At 37.9% G+C, this 21,128-nt stretch overlaps 1 protein-coding gene and 1 long non-coding RNA gene across 8 annotated transcripts in view; one reads left to right on the top strand and one right to left on the bottom strand.

Annotated features, from left to right (window-relative positions):
• LOC121367349 (trichohyalin-like) overlaps positions 1-21,128 on the bottom strand; it is a 198,101-nt gene that overhangs the window by 117,909 nt on the left and 59,064 nt on the right. For all 7 annotated transcript variants that reach the window (XM_041491464.1, XM_041491460.1, XM_041491463.1 and 4 more), the window contains one exon: positions 17,972-18,143. In XM_041491464.1, coding sequence (XP_041347398.1) covers positions 17,972-18,143 — 172 coding nt within the window. The remainder of the gene's footprint in view (positions 1-17,971; positions 18,144-21,128) is intronic.
• Positions 8,015-14,532, top strand: LOC121367350. Its single transcript, XR_005957368.1, has 2 exons — positions 8,015-8,182; positions 14,018-14,532. It is a non-coding gene; the product is annotated as an uncharacterized LOC121367350 (long non-coding RNA).

Raw genomic sequence — 21,128 nt, 5'->3', positions numbered from 1 at the left:
GTACAGGTATTAACAGTCTGCCATGTACAAGTATAATGTACAGGTATTAACAGTCTGCCATGTACAAGTATAATGTACAGGTATTAACAGTTTGTTGTGTACAAGTATAATGTACAGGTATTAACAGTTTGCCATGTACAAGTATAATGTACAGGTATTAACAGTTTGTTTTGTTAATATTAATCAGAGACAGGACTGTACTATAATCCTGTAAACCCCAAGAAATCTTCATCCACATGTCACTGACAAAACAATGCATACAATCTGACCAGATATTAATATATGATGAAGGGACCGAACAGCATCTAAAACTGCCAGTTATGTATATATTTTATAGTGATCATTACTGCCACAGATTAAACTATTTGTGTGTTTTAACTGAAAACACTCTTGACAGGTATTAAAGCAAACAACACCCTATGAAAGATATAGTGTAGATGTATAAAGTAACCAAGTGTAGGCCCAGTAAAGTATTTATGTTTATGGCACACCACGCTGATAATCAATTAAACCACTGACAAACGCAGACACAAATCTCATCAAATATTCATAGACAAATTATGAAGAGTGACAGGAACAAGTGATCAAATACCTTTTTTATTATTTCCCAGTAATAATTTAAAAAGGAAAACAGAAAAGCTTCTCATGTTAACAGTCCCGCCTACTATTTTGAAATCTACAGCCTCCATGAGTCTTATTTAGTGGATATGTGAATCACGAGCTAAATAGCAGATGAGATAATCACACATACATCTGTGTCTTGAGATAATCACACATACATCTGTCTCTTGAGATAATCACACATACATCTGTGTCTTGAGATAATCATACATACATCTGTGTCTTGAGATAATCACACATACATCTGTTTCTTGAGATAATCACACATACATCTGTCTCTTGAGATAATCACACATACATCTGTGTCCTGAGATAATCATACATACATCTGTTTCTTGAGATAATCACACATACATCTGTTTCTTGAGATAATCACACATACATCTGTCTCTTGAGATAAACACACATACATCTGTGTCTTGAGATAATCACACATATATCTGTGTCTTGAGATAATCATACATACATCATAATCATACATACGTACATCTGTTTCTTGAGATAATCATACATACATCTGTCTCTTGAGATAATCATACATACATCTGTCTCTTGAGATAAACACACATACATCTGTGTCTTGACATAATCATACATACATATGTCTCTTGAGATAATCATACATACATCTGTGTCTTGAGATAATCATACATACATCTGTGTCTTGAGATAATCATACATACGTACATCTGTTTCTTGAGATAATCATACATACATCTGTCTCTTGAGATAATCATACATACATCTGTTTCTTGAGATAAACACACATACATCTGTCTTGAGATAATCATACATACATCTGTCTCTTGAGATAATCATACATACATCTGTGTCTTGAGATAAACATATATACATCTGTCTCTTGAGATAAACACATACATCTGTCTCTTGAGATAAACATATATACATCTGTGTCTTGAGATAATCATACATACATCTGTCTCTTGAGATAATCACACATACATCTGTCTCTTGAGATAATCATACATACATCTGTGTCTTGAGATAATCACACATACATCTGTCTCTTGAGATAATCATACATACATCTGTGTCTTGAGATAATCACACATACATCTGTCTCTTGGGATAATCAAACATACATCTGTCTCTTGAGATAATCATACATACGTACATCTGTCTCTTGAGATAATCATACATACATCTGTCTCTTGAGATAATCATACATACATCTGTCTCTTGAGATAATCACACATACATCTGTTTCTTGAGATAATCATACATACATCTGTCTCTTGAGATAATCATACATACATCTGTGTCTTGAGATAATCACACATACATCTGTGTCTTGAGATAATCACACATATATCTGTCTCTTGAGATAATCACACATACATCTGTCTCTTGAGATAATCATATATACATCTGTCTCTTGAGATAATCATATATACATCTGTCTCTTGAGATAATCATATATACATCTGTCTCTTGAGATAAACACACATACATCTGTTTCTTGAGATAATCATACATACATCTGTCTCTTGAGATAATCACACATACATCTGTCTCTTGAGATAATCACACATACATCTGTCTCTTGAGATAATCACACATACATCTGTCTCTTGAGATAATCACACATACATCTGTCTCTTGAGATAATCACACATACATCAGTTTCTTGAGATAATCATACATACATCTGTCTCTTGAGATAATCATACATACATCTGTCTCTTGAGATAATCACACATACATCTGTGTCTTGAGATAATCACACATACATCTGTCTCTTGAGATAATCATATATACATCTGTCTCTTGAGATAATCATATATACATCTGTTTCTTGAGATAATCATACATACATCTGTCTCTTGAGATAATCATACATACATCTGTCTCTTGAGATAATCACACATACATCAGTCTCTTGAGATAATCACACATACATCTGTCTCTTGAGATAATCACACATACATCTGTCTCTTGAGATAATCACACATACATCAGTTTCTTGAGATAATCATACATACATCTGTCTCTTGAGATAATCATACATACATCTGTCTCTTGAGATAATCACACATACATTTGTCTCTTGAGATAATCATACATACATCAGTCTCTTGAGATAATCATATATACATCTGTGTCTTGAGATAATCACACATACATCTGTCTCTTGAGATAATCACACATACATCTGTCTCTTGAGATAATCATACATACATCTGTCTCTTGAGATAATCACACATACATCAGTCTCTTGAGATAATCACACATACATCTGTCTCTTGAGATAATCACACATACATCTGTCTCTTGAGATAATCATACATAGATCAGTCTCTTGAGATAATCATACATACATCTGTCTCTTGAGATAATCATACATACATCTGTCTCTTGAGATAATCATACATACATTTGTCTCTTGAGATAATCATACATACATCAGTCTCTTGAGATAATCATATATACATCAGTCTCTTGAGATAATCACACATACATCTGTGTCTTGAGATAATCACACATACATCTGTCTCTTGAGATAATCATACATACATCTGTCTCTTGAGATAATCATACATACATCTGTCTTTTGCACAATTATCTGCCATTTTTGGGGTGGTTTATTTAAGTTAATTTTGAAACATCATACTGATGTGCACTACAGGAGAGTGGGGTGTAGCTCAGGGGTAGGGCACTCGTCCTAAGTTTTTCCCATCCCGAACAATGACCAGTATATCAATGATCATGTCTGTGAGAAACTGCATATAAAAGATCCCTTGCTGCTACTTGGTAGGTACCGGCCTTGGTGGTGCCGTGGTCAAACCATCTGATGTAAGCTAGTACCGGGTTCGCACCCCGATGTCAGCTCCCACCCAGAGTGAGTTTTAACAAGTCAGTGTACACTATTAGTAAGACTATTACACCAACTTCTCTCCCACTAACTACTAACCCACTGTCCTGGACAAACGGCCAAGACAGCTGAGGTATGTGCCCAAGACAGCATGCTTGAACCTTAATTGGATATAAGCACAAACATAAGTGAATGAATGAGTGAAAATGTGGTAGGAGTAGCCTACGTGTGAGCAGTATGTTTCCTCTCTCTGTCTCTCTAGACCAGTATTAAAGTTAAAGTTGGTATTGTTTAACAACACCACTAGAGCACATTCATTTATTCATCATCATCATCACCATTTGATAATTTAGACATATAGTCATAGAGAGGAAACCCGATTCACTGTTCCATTAGTAGCAAGAAATCTTTTATAAATGCACCATCCACAGACAGAATAGCACATACCATGCCTTTAATATACCGGCCGTGGTCCACTGGCTGGAACGAGAAATAGCTCAATGGACCCACTAACGGGGATCAATCGTAGACTGACCACACATCAGCCGAAACAACATTATTATGTCAAATAACTTTGGCACAAACAGCCGTAGTTTTCAATGGGCTGAGGCGTGGTTAAACCGACATTGTTTTCTTTTTCTCTTATTTTGATTCTGTCAGTAAAGCATGATCTGCTACATAAAACTGCAACTATAAAATTATTCTATCTGTTCAAAATAGATATTGTCTACATTATTTCTTTTTAAACATATAGGACATCAGGTCTATGCAAATTAATTATTTTTTTATAAAGTAAACAACTTGAATTAAGTTAGACCACTAATTTTACATTCATAAATATAAGCTATACGATAGTTTTTCAGTTTTCCAGATATGGAGTACGTACCTCATAATTTTGTTCAGTTTTGCAGAATTCAGAATGAGTTAACTTCATGACTGCACGTTACGCTTCCCGAACACATCCAGGTGTGTACTCCACCTGTACAACCACATGTCAAACACTTACATCATTCATCACACCATTTTTAAAAATCCATGTGTGTTAATTTTCATGTTGTATATTGCGATACCTGTAAAAAGTAGGGCGTGTCTGTCGACTGCTTGGCTTTGTTGACCTCCTCAGATAATCAATAGTGCACAAGCAAAGCTCAACAGTGAACAACAAAGCTCAACAGTATATGACAAAACATCTGGCTTATCGGTCACTTTGAAGAAGCAGCCACCAAAAACACGTTATCTGTCGCACTAATCGACTTACAATGATTTCCACTAATACAAGAAATATGACATTTTCAATTTGGTCGCATGATCATTAAAGGCTAACCAATAAATGTTGATGAATTCCTTTCATCTGCACATTCTACTCATTTGCACGTGGAAATGTAGTGTTTCACTTAGTGATAACACATACAGAGGATAATAAACCACTTGTCAGTTATTATCAGGTTTATGTCCCACGTGAAATAATTTTCACTGGTCATAAGCTTCAGTGATCTAGATCGAGCCACAAATGAGAATATTATCACACAAATTTAATAATAGCCAGAATCAGTTTTGTTATTTTCTTTAGTACCCAATATTTATATTATTCTCCCCTTAAATGTTTCTTTATGTTCAAAACATGGAGACTATCAAAACCATTCTACACATTACAAGTTTTATGATTTTTAAAAAACCAAAGTACTGTTTATTCAGTTGAAAGAAATTGCTAAAAGAGTCGTTTCTAAAAAGAAAAACACACAAAAAGCACACAAACCCCCAAGAAACAATAACAACCAGCACCTATTTAGAAGTAGATAAGTAAATTAATGCATGCCCTATTTCATACTTACAATGCCCAATAGCATAGGACAACACAACAAAGACTGTGATATTTTCTCACTGGTCAGAAAGCAGCAAAATCGCCCAATAGCATGGGACAATAGACTGATATTTGACACTCTTTCAATGATGACATATGAAATAAGAGTACTGGTCAGGTACATGATATGCCCACTAAAAGTCAGTCACAGTGACTTAGTTGTGGTACGCCATCCCAAGATGTACTTGCATGTAAGGTTTGATGATTTTAAATGAATTGATAAGGAAGATATGCTCTGGTAATGAAAAGTGTGTGGACAGACGTATGGACAGACAATGCCATACCCCATCATACAACCCATAGACTGGCATATAATAAAAGTGTGTGGACAGACGTATGGACAGACAATGCCATACCCCATCATACAACCATAGACTGGCATATAATAAAAGTGTGTGGACAGACGTATGGACAGACAATGCCATACCCCATCATACAACCCATAGACTGGCATATAATAAAAGTGTGTGGACAGACGTATGGACAGACAATGCCATACCCCATCATACAACCCATAGACTGGCATATAATAAAAGTGTGTGGACAGACGTATGGACAGACAATGCCATACCCCATCATACAACCCATAGACTGGCATATAATAAAAGTGTGTGGACAGACGTATGGACAGACAATGCCATACCCCATCATACAACCCATAGACTGGCATATAATAAAAGTGTGTGGACAGACGTATGGACAGACAATGCCATACCCCATCATACAACCCATAGACTGGCATATAATAAAAGTGTGTGGACAGACGTATGGACAGACAATGCCATACCCCATCATACAACCCATAGACTGGCATATAATAAAAGTGTGGACAGACGTATGGACAGACAATGCCATACCCCATCATACAACCCATAGACTGGCATATAATAAAAGTGTGTGGACAGACGTATGAACAGACAATGCCATACCCCATCATACAACCCATAGACTGGCATATAATAAAAGTGTGTGGACAGACGTATGGACAGACAATGCCATACCCCATCATACAACCCATAGACTGGCATATAATAAAAGTGTGTGGACAGACGTATGGACAGACAATGCCATACCCCATCATACAACCCATAGACTGGCATATAATAAAAGCTCGCCTGAAGTGCAATCAGCTAGAGGTTTGATCTCTGTTGAATGTTTCTACATCCATGGTATGTGCTGTCCTGTCTGCAGGAAAGTGCATACAAACAATACCTTGCTGCTGTGTGGATGTTAGCAGTCAATGTATAGCACTGGTGTAAAATGGGCTGGGGTGTTACTAAACAAACATTCCTTTCCAGTAAGACTTTATATCCTGATGACATTGACAACCTTGGTGTATTGGTCACGATGGTGTCTGGGGCTTTACACAGTCACTGAAAGGTTTGTTATTATGTCATAGAACACAGAAGTCAGGTCATGTAAGAACAATCGATTCCACATACAGGCTGACATAAGGTCATGAATAAGAACAATCAATTCCACAGATGGGCTGATATAAGGTTATGTATAAGAACAATCAATTTCACATTTGGACTGGCATAAGGTCATGTACAAGAATAATCTATTCCACATATGGACTGACATAAGGTCATGTATAAGAGCATTCGATTCCACATACAGGCTGACATAAGGTCATGCATAAGAACAATCAATTCCACATACGAGCTGACATAAGGTCATGATTAAGAACAATCAATTCCACATATGGGCTGACATAAGGTCATGAATAAGAACAATCAATTCCACATATGGGCTGACATAAGGTCATGAATAAGAACAATCAATTCCACATATGGGCTGACATAAGGTCATGAATAAGAACAATCAATTCCACATAAGAGCTGACATAAGGTCATGAATAAGAACAATCAATTCCACATATGAGCTGACATAAGGTCATGAATAAGAACAATCAATTCCACATATGAGCTGACATAAGGTCATGAATAAGAACAATCAATTCCACATATGAGCTGACATAAGGTCATGAATAAGAACAATCAATTCCACATAAGAGCTGACATAAGGTCATGAATAAGAACAATCAATTCCACATATGGGCTGACATAAGGTCATGTATAAGAACAATCAATTCCACATATGGGCTGACATAAGGTCATGTATAAGAACAATCAATTCCACATATGGGCTGACATAAGGTCATGTCTATGAACAATCAATTCCACTTATCACTAACAATAAGTAAGTTATCACTAACAATAAGTAAGTTATCACTAACAATAAGTAAGTTATCACTAACAATAACTAAGTTACCACTAACAATAAGTAAGTTAATTTATCACTAACAATAATACAATTCTGAAATGTTTTCTCTCTTTAAGCAAACATTTTAAAAAGTGGGGGTTTTATGCCATGTCTACTGTGCTTATAAATGTTTAGAGTCTAGACATAACATTTTAATGAAGTCTAATATGTTAGTATTAAACTGGTTTATTTTAGTATTTTTATGTGTGCTGTGAGACCACAGTGCTGTGCATGCTTGCCGAGTTACTTCCCCTTTTTTCTCTCTCTTTCACCTTGTGCTACGTCATAGCCAGGCATGTTATTGAAAAAGTTTTTCTTACCGTTTTTTAAAACTAGTAATTGTTTTATATTATTTCTGTTGTTTTCTTTTCTAAAGTAAAATTAACTCTTCTTTATTATGCCACCAGTAGGGAGCAGTACGACAAAGTTGAGTCGTCACACACGCAGAATGGGAAAAGGGGGGAACGCTGGCATAGGATCGGCAGGGCGCGCAGGCGCTCCGGAACAATCACAGGATGCCACTCAGCAGGATGTCGCCCCTGTAATGCAAATATCAGATTCTGTCGCAGTAGTAGCGACGGCCAGCAGCACCCGAACGACAGGTGAGAATGCGTGGAGACAGGTTTGTTCACAATTTGGGAATTTGAGGCCTGTTTTGGGTTTACCGGATCTTCATTATGTTTCAGGAGTTAAATGTAAGTGGGAACCCTGATATGATGATATTGAATGGAGACGACATTGGGTCATGTGTGCCCATGGTAATGCGTAAACAAATATGGGCTAATCAATACATAAATATAGTATTACTTTTTAAAGGTGCAGTTGATTTGCATGAATATTTTGAGGGCAGTAGCTTGTTTGTTCATTGTATACTGGTTAGTTTCAGAAAGATGTTACCCTGCAAAGCTGGTGCTTTTCTCATTTTTACTGAGTACCCAAGGCAGTGCTTTTATGTGCTCTGCTATGGTTGTACCCTAGGGGGCTGAAACTTGCTACGGTGTACCTTTGGTGTTTCGGGTTCAAATGCACATGGGTGGTATATTTGAGTGGGTTCTACGGTCCTTTGTGTGATGCATGTATATGCTATACTCTGCTTTGGTTTCCCCTAGGGAGTAGCTTGGGTGCTGTTATGTTTGGTACCATTGTAGGTAGATACTCACCATTAGTTACCCACTTATACATGCCATATTGGAAGGCTGTCCTGCTACGGTTCACCCTAGAGGGCGGTACTCTGGTTACATTATATATGGGCCTGTTCTCTACATGGGTTTATTAGTATGTATTATGGCAATAAAGATCTGTGGACATTTACATCAAATTATTGTTAAGTTGTTTGTTATTATTGAAAATATCTTCAGATAATGACATCACATATGCATACAATTTGTCTAGCCTCTAAACAGTTTATAACCATGGGACCAAGTACTCACTGCTTATTTGTAAAATTAAAACAATAATGTTACCATGTGACAAGTAGGTACTGGGTTCACATCCCGGTACTGGCTGCCATGCAGATCAAATTCTAATGACTTAGTGGGAAGGTGTAAGATTACTGCACAAGTTTCTCACTAACAGAACACATCTTTATTTACACTCAGATCACATAACAAGTGATACATGATATGAACACATAGTTACAGTATGTGCAATATAATGATACAGCAGTTCTACATATATAATATAATAATACAAAATTAATGTGGGGGGCATAAATGTTCTCATAATGTTATCTAAAAAAAGTATTATTTAATAAAGTAATATTCGTGCTACAGAATAGATCATGATATTTAATAGCATTTGGTCTTATATAGTAATATTTTGGTATGTACTTGCATCTTTTCATTTCGGAAAAAATAGCATTTAAATAGAAAGTGATATTCATTACCAACAACATCATTGTGACATAAACAACATTTCCGTTCACACCTAACAACTACCCACTAACCCGCTGTCCTGGATAGAGATCCCAGATAGCTGAGGTGTGTGCCCAGGACAGCGTGCCTGAACCGTAGTTCGATATAAGCATAAAAATAAGTTAAACTGATATGAAATGACTGAAGGAAGGAAGAAATGTTTTATTTAACAATGCACTCAAAACAGTTTTATTTACGGCTATATTGTGCTTGACATAATATGTTACGGACCACGCAGATTATGAGATATGATACCCGCTTTATCCACACAATGGCTACTCTTTTCAAATAACAGCAAGGGGTCTTCTATATACACCATCCCACAGATAATGAGATATGATATCCGCTTTGTCCACACAATGGCTACCTTTTTCAATCAGCAGCAAGGGATGTTCTATATACACCATCCCACAGATAATAAGATATGATATCCGCTTTGTCCACACAATGGCTACTCTTTTCAGTCTTCAGCAAGGGATCTTCTATATACACCATCCCACAGATAATAAGATATGATACCCGCTTTGTCCACACAATGGCTACTCTTTTCAATCAGCAGCAAGGGATCTTCTATATACATCATCCCACAGATAATAAGCTATGATATCCGCTTTGTCCACACAATGGCTACTCTTTTCAGTCTTCAGCAAGGGATCTTCTATATACACCATCCCACAGATAATAAGATATGATACCCGCTTTGTCCACACAATGGCTACCTTTTTCAATCAGCAGTAAGGGATCTTCTATATACACCATCCCACAGATAATAAGATATGATACCAGCTTTGTCCACACAATGGCTACTCTTTTCAAATAGCAGCAAGGGGTCTTCTATATACACCATCCCACAGATAATAAGATATGATACCAGCTTTGTCCACACAATGGCTACTCTTTTCAAATAGCAGCAAGGGGTCTTCTATATACACCATCCCACAGATAATGAGATATGATACCCGCTTTGTCCACACAATGGCTACTCTTTTCAATCAGCAGCAAGAGATCTTCTATATAAACCATCCCACAGATAATAAGATACGATACCCGCTTTGTCCACACAATGGCTACTCTTTTCAATCAGCAGCAAAGGGTCTTCTGTATACACCATCCCACAGATAATAAGATATGATATCCACTTTGTCCACACAATGGCTACTCTTTTCAATCAGCAGCAAGGGATCTTCTGTATACACCATCCCACAGATAATAATATATGATACCCGCTTTGTCCACACAATGGCTACTCTTTTCAATCAGCAGCAAGGGATCTTCTGTATACACCATCCCACAGATAATGAGATATGATATCAGCTTTGTCCACACAATGGCTACTCTTTTCAATCAGCAGAAAGATATCTTCTATATACACCATCCGACAGATAATGAGATATGATACCAGCTTTGTCCACACAATGGCTACTCTTTTCTATCAGCAGCAAGGGATCTTCTATATACACCATCCCACAGATAATGAGATATGATACCCGCTTTGTCCACACAATGGCTACACTTTTCAATCAGCAGCAAGGGATATTCTATATACATCATCCCACAGATAATAAGATATGATATCCGCTTTGTCCACACAATGGCTACTCTTTTCAATCAGCAGCAAGGGATCTTCTATATACACCATCCCACAGATAATAAGATATGATACCAGCTTTGTCCACACAATGGCTACTCTTTTCAATCAGCAGCAAGGGATCTTCTATATACACCATCCCACAGATAATAAGATATGATACCAACTTTGTCCACACAATGGCTACTCTTTTCAATCAGCAGCAAGGGATATTCTATATACACCATCCCACAGATAATAAGATATGATATCCGCTTTGGCCACACAATGGGTACTCTTTTCAGTCTTCAGCAAGGGATCTTCTATATACACCATCCCACAGATAATAAGATATGATACCCACTTTGTCCACACAATGGCTACCTTTTTCAATCAGCAGCAAGGGATCTTCTATATACACCATCCCACAGATAATAAGATATGATACCCGCTTTGTCCACACAATGGCTACTGTTTTCAATCAGCAGCAAGGGATCTTCTATATACATCGTCCCACAGATAATAAGATATGATATCCGCTTTGTCCACACAATGGCTACTTTTTTCAATCAGCAGCAAGGGATCTTCTATATACACCATCCCACAGATAATAAGATATGATACCCGCTTTGTCCACACAATGGCTACTCTTTTCAATCAGCAGCAAAGGGTCTTCTGTATACACCATCCCACAGATAATAAGATATGATATCCACTTTGTCCACACAATGGCTACTCTTTTCAATCAGCAGCAAGGGATCTTCTGTATACACCATCCCACAGATAATAAGATATGATACCTGCATTGTCCACACAATGGCTACAGTTTTCAATCAGCAGCAAGGGGTCTTCTATATACACCATCCCACAGATAATAAGATATGATACCCGCTTTGTCCACACAATGGCTACTCTTTTCAATCAGCAGCAAGGGGTCTTCTATATACACCATCCCACAGATAATAAGATATGATACCCGCTTTGTCCACACAATGGCTACTCTTTTCAATCAGCAGCAAGGGGTCTTCTATATACACCATCCCACAGATAATAAGATATGATACCCGCTTTGTCCACACAATGGCTACTCTTTCCAATCAGCAGCAAAGGGTCTTCTGTATACACCATCCCACAGATAATAAGATATGATATCCGCTTTGTCCACACAATGGCTACCTTTTTCAATCAGCAGCAAGGGATCTTCTGTATACACCATCCCACAGATAATGAGATATGATACCCGCTTTGTCCATACAATGGCTACTCTTTTCTATCAGCAGCAAGGGATCTTCTGTATACACCATCCCACAGATAATGAGATATGATACCCGCTTTGTCCATACAATGGCTACTCTTTTCAATCAGCAGCAAGGGATCTTCTGTATACACCATCCCACAGATAATAAGATATGATATCCACTTTGTCCACACAATGGCTACTCTTTTCAATCAGCAGCAAGGGATCTTCTGTATACACCATCCCACAGATAATGAGATATGATACCCGCTTTGTCCATACAATGGCTACTCTTTTCTATCAGCAGCAAGGGATCTTCTGTATACACCATCCCACAGATAATAAGATATGATATCCGCTTTGTCCACACAATGGCTACTCTTTTCTATCAGCAGCAAGGGATCTTCTATATACACCATCCCACAGATAATAAGATATGATACCAGCTTTGTCCACACAATGGCTACTCTTTTCAACCAGCAGCAAGGGATCTTCTATATACGCCATCCCACAGATAATAAGATATGATACCCGCTTTGTCTACACAATGGCTACTCTTTTCAATCAGCAGCAAGGGATCTTCTATATACACCATCCCACAGATAATAAGATATGATACCCGCTTTGTCCACACAATGGCTACTCTTTTCAACCAGCAGCAAGGGATCTTCTATATACACCATCCCACAGATAATAAGATATGATACCCGCTTTGTCCACACAATGGCTACTCTTTTCAATCAGCAGCAAGGGTTCTTCTATATACACCATCCCACAGATAATAAGATATGATATCCACTTTGTCCACACAATGGCTACTCTTTTCAATCAGCAGCAAGGGATCTTCTATACACACCATCCCACAGATAATAAGATATGATACCCACTTTGTCTACACAATGGCTACTCTTTTCAAGTAACAGCAAGGGGTCTTCTGTATACACCATCCCACAGATAATAAGATATGATACCCACTTTGTCCACACAATGGCTACTCTTTTCAATCAGCAGCAAGGGGTCTTCTATATACACCATCCCACAGATAATAAGATATGATACCCGCTTTGTCCACACAATGGCTACTTTTTTCAATCAGCAGCAAGGGATCTTCTATATACACCATCCCACAGATAATAACATATGATACCCGCTTTGTCCACACAATGGCTACTCTTTTCAATCAGCAGCAAGGGGTCTTCTATATACACCATCCCACAGATAATAAGATATGATACCCGCTTTGTCCACACAATGGCTACTCTTTTCAATCAGCAGCAAGGGATCTTCTATATACACCATCCTACAGACAGGAGAGTAAATGTACCAGTTGTGGAACATTCACTGCAATAAGAAATAGCCCAATGGGCCTCCAGTGGGGATTGATCTCAGTTTGCTTACACACCAGGTGAGCGACTTACCACTGGGTTACGTCCCTTCCCCGAAATCATTGAGAACTCAGCATAAATTATTTTCTCAATGTTTCTCAACAGTAACAACATTTGAATAAATACCATCGAATATCTTAAGTTCCTTATATGCTGAGTGCAACATTTATAAATTGTACAAAATGTAGCACCAACCTTGTATGGAAATGTCACTGAAGCTTTTGCTCAAAGACTAGAAGTGTAGTGAGAAATGATTTTATTTAAAACCTGTTTAATGCTCAGTGATTCAGTGATAATAACATTCTTATCTGTTGTGGTGGCTCATTCTGTGACAGGGTCGCCATAGAAACATCAACTGGCCAGTTTACCTTAAAGACTGATCATCAGGAAGATATGGATCGGCAAAGACATAAAAAACTTTGATTAAATGAGACCAAACTCTAACGCTACAAAACAACTGTTATTTTAACGAATCCAAAGCCCTTCATGTCAGCCTTTTATTTGATTTCGGGATGGATGACCTTCAACTTTATCATCATCAAACAACAACATTTAGTGATGGATGAGCTTCAACTTTATCATCATCAAACAACAACATTTAGTGATGGATGAGCTTCAACTTTATCATCATCAAACAACAACATTTAGTGAGTTTGGAGGGGTTTATTTTATGTATGCATGGTTCTTTTTGTTTTTGTTTGATTATTTTTGTTCATATTCATTCCCACTAAATTTTATTTTAATGACCTCTCCAACAAATACCATGTTACCAGAATCTGAGGTATAGGTAAGTATGTTATTCATACCCAAAAGATGTTTGAAGAAAACATTGCTATTATTTTAATGGTTATTCACATTGTTTCTTATTTTTACTTTTTTCACACTGTAGTTGTTAGTGGGTTTTGTTTTTATTTTCTATTTTTTGCCATTTTTGTTGTTGTTAAAGTTTTCCATTCTTCCTCTGCATGTACTTTACACTATGGTATTATCTGACTTGAAAAAAACAATAACAGATTTTACTTACTTATTTTATGGAACAGCAATTAATTGAGGAAGATTGTGAAGGGCAGACTACAGCCACACCTAACAGGCATCCTGTATAGGACAATAAAATAGCCACACCTAACAGGCATCCTGTATAGGACAATAAAATAGCCACACCTAACAGGCATCCTGTATAGGACAATAAAATAGCCACACCTAACAGGCATCCTGTATAGGACAATAAAATAGCCACACCTAACAGGCATCCTGTATAGGACAATAAAATAGCCACACCTAACAGGCATCCTGTATAGGACAATAAAATAGCCACACCTAACAGGCATCCTGTATAGGACAATAAAATAGCCACACCTAACAGGCATCCTGTATAGGACAATAAAATAGCCACACCTAACAGGCATCCTGTATAGGACAATAAAATAGCCACACCTAACAGGCATCCTGTATAGGACAATAAAATAGCCACACCTAACAGGCATCCTGTATAGGACAATAAAATAGCCACACCTAACAGGCATCCTGTATAGGACAATAAAATAGCCACACCTAACAGGCATCCTGTATAGGACAATAAAATAGCCACACCTAACAGGCATCCTGTATAGGACAATAAAATAGCCACACCTAACAGGCATCCTGTATAGGACAATAAAATAGCCACACCTAACAGGCATCCTGTATAGGACAATAAAATAGCCACACCTAACAGGCATCCTGTATAGGACAATAAAATAGCCACACCTAACAGGCATCCTGTATAGGACAATAAAATAGCCACACCTAACAGGCATCCTGTATAGGACAATAAAATAGCCACACCTAACAGGCATCCTGTATAGGACAATAAAATAGCCACACCTAACAGGCATCCTGTATAGGACAATAAAATAGCCACACCTAACAGGCATCCTGTATAGGACAATAAAATAGCCACACCTAACAGGCATCCTGTATAGGACAATAAAATAGCCACACCTAACAGGCATCCTGTATAGGACAATAAAATAGCCACACCTAACAGGCATCCTGTATAGGACAATAAAATAGCCACACCTAACAGGCATCCTGTATAGGACAATAAAATAGCCACACCTAACAGGCATCCTGTATAGGACAATAAAATAGCCACACCTAACAGGCATCCTGTATAGGACAATAAAATAGCCACACCTAACAGGCATCCTGTATAGGACAATAAAATAGCCACACCTAACAGGCATCCTGTATAGGACAATAAAATAGCCACACCTAACAGGCATCCTGTATAGGACAATAAAATAGCCACACCTAACAGGCATCCTGTATAGGACAATAAAATAGCAAGCAAGTCTATTACACGAACAAACAACACAAAATTAGTATTCATTGTTAAAATAAAACACTGACATAGAAATGAAATCATCAGTATTGAAGGAGACACAAATGTTTAAGAAATATAAAAGAACTACAAGATGTAAAACTTACCCATAATACAACAGTCTTCATCTTCGAATTCTTCGGTGGAGTTGTCGTCATTCGGTGATTTGCCTTCACAAACCCAGCATATATGAGGAAACGCTTGTTACAAAATATTGTACTGTTGTATTTCTGTTGTCCTTTCTGACAAACAGTGTATTAATGGTGCATTTAATGGGAACGACTGCAATGTAATTAGAATGGAAATAACGTATTTATGCCTGTTGTGTATTATCTAAAATCATTATAAGCATGTGTACTATTATGTGCTCAACTCTTGCTGAACAATAGACCAGATTAGCATTTACAGGCTTCACAAATGTTATTAGCAGCACAATGTGTGTAGCGGCACTGCTATTCAAACACGGGGCGGTCCTCCAAGATTGAGCCAATATTTACTAATATGAGATATTTGCACGCTGTGATTGCGCCAGTGATTGCTATGGGTATGTAACAGACAAACCAACTTCCACCCAGGGGATTTGAAACAAGAACTCTCTGTGTAAGAGTTCAGTGCTCTACCAACTGGGCTAACAAGGCCCACCAGCTACTGCCAGTAGGATCACTTTATACCAACACCACAGTCCCCCTTCCTGTGAAGCTATGTTTCGCAGCTGTGGGCCTTGGGCTGTTCAAATGTCTTGAATCCACCAAATGTATGGTGACATTTATGTTGTAAATGAACTTCCAGTGAGGAGATTTGAACCAAAGGGATATGAAAGGTAATGTGGAAATTACCATTATGGTAGTTTTTGGTGGTCAGAGGACTTCGCACCAACACTTTTACACTTCAAGCCCAGAGTCAGTGTTAGCAGTTGGTAGGTACTGGGTTCACATCACAGCACTGGATTCCAGAGTCAGTATTAGCAGTTGGTAGGTACTGGGTTCACATCACTGCACTGGATTCAGTCCAGAGTCAGTATTAGCAGTTGGTAGGTACTGGGCTCACATCACAGCACTGGATTCCAGAGTCAGTGTTAGCAGTTGGTAGGTACTGGGTTCACATCACAGCACTGGATTCCAGAGTCAGTGTTAGCAGTTGGTAGGTACTGGGTTCACACCACAGCACTGGATTCCAGAGTCAGTGTTAGCAGTTGGTAGGTACTGGGTTCACATCACAGCACTGGATTCCAGAGTCAGTGTTAGCAGTTGGTAGGTACTGGGTTCACATCACAGCACTGGATTCCAGAGTCAGTATTAGCAGTTGGTAGGTACTGGGTTCACATCACTGCACTGGATTCAGTCCAGAGTCAGTGTTAGCAGTTTAATGGGGAGGTGTTAGACCAGTTCTCTCTCTCACTACCAACCAACCATTAACCTCTGTCTTGAACAGATAAATCTGATAACTTAATCATGTCTAGGATAGCATGCTTGAACCTTACATCAATATAAAGATGAAAATAAATTTTAAAAATTAAAATGTTGTTTCTTAGCAATATCCAAGTGTCTGAAAATTGCAAGAATGATAGTTTAATTTGTGCAATGCTCATGTAAATGTGGTTTTACATAACCCATTTGTCATATGTGCATTATATTTAGGAACTCATTTACATAGTCATAACGAGTTATGCAGAAACAAAATCGATTACCTGAATTTTCAATTGTAAGAGTGGGCCCGATATCTGTATCACGTTGGAAGTCTAGTTCTCCGTCTACTATACCTAAGACATGTTGGGCTTCATTAGTACTTTGACTGGTGACCATCATGAAACATCAGGTAGACATTACCAGCAATCAATATCTGCTACATCAAACGCTGTGGTATGTGTTGTTCTGCCTGTACAAACACTGAGTTCTGCAGACAAGTTCTGATGACACAAAACACTTACCTGAACAGTCTCGGACTGACACTTCTTGGCCGTAATATACTGGTGCCGTCCACTGATGATGTGGTTCTGTTGTCATGGAAACGAGGTGATGAGGATGAGGCTCTGTCCTGGACAAGAGGAGATGGCAACGATCTGACTTTGATGGAAGTTTCTTCTGAAGGTGAAGAACCAACTGAAAACAACACACAGCATCAAATCAATCACTGAAAAACACTGAGGACATTAGCATTATATGGACATAAACGTTTGTGTCATGGTATGCATAACAAAAATTACATGTTTATTTATTTTTTATGTCACCATTAAACATCTTACAAATATGATGTCATGAATTGTGCATGATGTCATACTGCAAAAGGCTGGTCTATTTAGCTTGACTGTACAAAGTATGTATATCTATGTATATCACAGAGTTCCTCCATCCTTACCATCCTAGGATAGAGCTGACAACCTACGTCACTAATATGTGCAATCCTCACAGAGTTCCCCCATCCTTACCATCCTAGGATAGAGCTAACAACCTACATCATTAATATGTGCAATCCTCACAGAGGATAGAGAACCTACATCACTAATATGTGCAATCCTCACAGAGGATAGAGCTGACAACCTACATCACTAATATGTGCAATCCTCACAGAGGATAGAGCTGACAACCTACGTCACTAATATGTGCAATCCTCACAGAGGATAGAGCCGACAACCTACGTCACTAATATGTGCAATCCTCACAGAGGATAGAGCTGACAACCTACATCAATAATATGTGCAATCCTCACAGAGGATAGTGCCGACAACCTACGTCACTAATATGTGCAATCCTCACAGAGGATAGAGCCGACAACCTACGTCACTAATGTATGCAATCCTCACAGAGGATAGAGCCGACAACCTACGTCATTAATATATGTAATCCTCACAGAGGATAGAGCTGACAACCTACATCAATAATATGTTGTACCATCCCAACCACAGTCCCATGACTGGTACATCAAATGCTGTGCATGCTGTAATTTCTATGAGAAAGAGTATATAAAAGATCCCTAACTACCTTGTGACAGCAATGGGTTTTCTCTCACTCTAGCTCTAAAATGACCACATCATGGTTTGTGTCAAAATAACCACATCATGGTTAGATAGTGTCAAAATAACCACATCATGGTTAGATAGTGTCAACATAACCACATCATGGTTAGATAGTGCCAAAATAACCACACCATAGTTAGATAGTGTCACGATGGCCACATCATGATTAGATAGTGTCAACATAACCACATCATGGTTAGACAGTGTCAAAATAACCACATCATGGTTAGATAGTGTCAAAATAACCACACCATGGTTAGATAGTGTCAAAATAACCACACCATGGTTAGATAGTGTCACAATGGCCACATCATGGTTAGATAGTGTCAACATAACCACATCATGGTTAGATAGTGCCAATATAACCACACCATAGTTAGATAGTGTCACAATGGCCACATCATGATTAGATAGTGTCAACATAACCACATCATGGTTAGACAGTGTCAAAATAACCACATCATGGTTAGATAGTGTCAAAATAACCACATCATGGTTAGATAGTGCCAAAATAACCACATCATGGTTAGATAGTGTCAAAATAACCACATCATGGTTAGATAGTGTCAACATAACCACAGCATGGTTAGATAGTTAAAACTAACCACAGCATGGTCATGTTTTTAATATGTGCCTTGGTGTTATTAAAGAAATAGAAATTTAAAACATTTCCGACACTAATCAGAATCAGGTGATGCCCTGTGTTGGACTGATTGCTAGTATTAGTATTTGCTCACGGTATTCTGCCAGAAACTACAGGCTAAAAATCATCAAATGTAAACTGCAAAAAACACTAGCACAAACACACAATCGCCAACTGTGTGTATGAATCAATACATGCACTTGAACATTCAGTTGACAGAAATCAATGAGCCACATGTCTCGGTCTCTCTGTCTCTGTGTCTGAACTACAGTGTGTTTCTAACACCCGTAAGATCCAGTAATTAGTTCTTAATCCTTCCGCTAAGACACAAAACACAGGTTTCAAGTCAGCTGAACTTAGAATCAATCTGACCACTAATTAACAATGAGATACGCAGCCCTGAATCCTCATAAGTAGACGAGCACTCTACCAACTGGGCTAATAGGGAAATTACCACTAATTTCCGCCTTTGGCTTACAAGTACAAAGACATGAAATACAAATTCCACAAAAAACACATGGACAAGGTCTCAATATTTTCTATTTCGGACATTATATAACAAATATTTCAATGATTATCTTTTTTGTTGAAAATGTCAAATATTCAAAATAGAGCTTTTTTCTTACTTTTGACATTTCAACACACTCTGAGCAGGAACGCCAGATTTAGATTTAAATCTCCAGGACTGTAATGCCTTTCGATGGGTCTCAACTACAGTTTGAAATAGGCCATATTTAGATTTAAATCTCCAGGACTGTAATGCCTTTCGATGGGTCTCAACTACAGTTTGAAATAGGCCATATTTAGATTTAAATCTCCAGGACTGTAATGCCTTTCGATGGGTCTCAACTACAGTTTGAAATAGGCCATATTTAGATTTAAATCTCCAGGACTGTAATGCCTTTCGATGGGTCTCAACTACAGTTTGAAATAGGCCATATTTAGATTTGAATCTCCAGGACTGTAATGCCTTTCGATGGGTCTCAACTACAGTTTGAAATAGGCCATATTTAGATTTGAATCTCCAGGACTGTAATGCCTTTCGATGGGTCTCAACTACAGTTTGAAATAGGCCATATTTAGATTTAAATCTCCAGGACTGTAATGCCTTTCGATGGGTCCCAACTACAGTTTGAAATAGGCCATATTTAGATTTAAATCTCCAGGACTGTAATGCCTTTCGATGGGTCTCAACTACAGTTTGAAATAGGCCATATTTAGATTTAAATCTCTAGGACTGTAATGCCTTTCGATGGGTCTCAACTACAGTTTGAAATAGGCCATATTTAGATTTAAATCTCCAGGACTGTAATGCCTTTCGATGGGTCTCAACTACAGTTTGAAATAGGCCATATTTAGATTTAAATCTCTAGGACTGTAATGCCTTTCGATGGGTCTCAACTACAGTTTGAAATAGGCCATATTTAG

Source organism: Gigantopelta aegis, chromosome 3 (genome assembly GCF_016097555.1).
Source record: "Gigantopelta aegis isolate Gae_Host chromosome 3, Gae_host_genome, whole genome shotgun sequence".
Taxonomy (NCBI): Eukaryota; Metazoa; Mollusca; class Gastropoda; order Neomphalida; family Peltospiridae; genus Gigantopelta; species Gigantopelta aegis.
The sequence above is the reverse complement of the archived record's forward strand: the minus strand, read 5'-3'. Positions and strand labels throughout refer to the sequence as shown.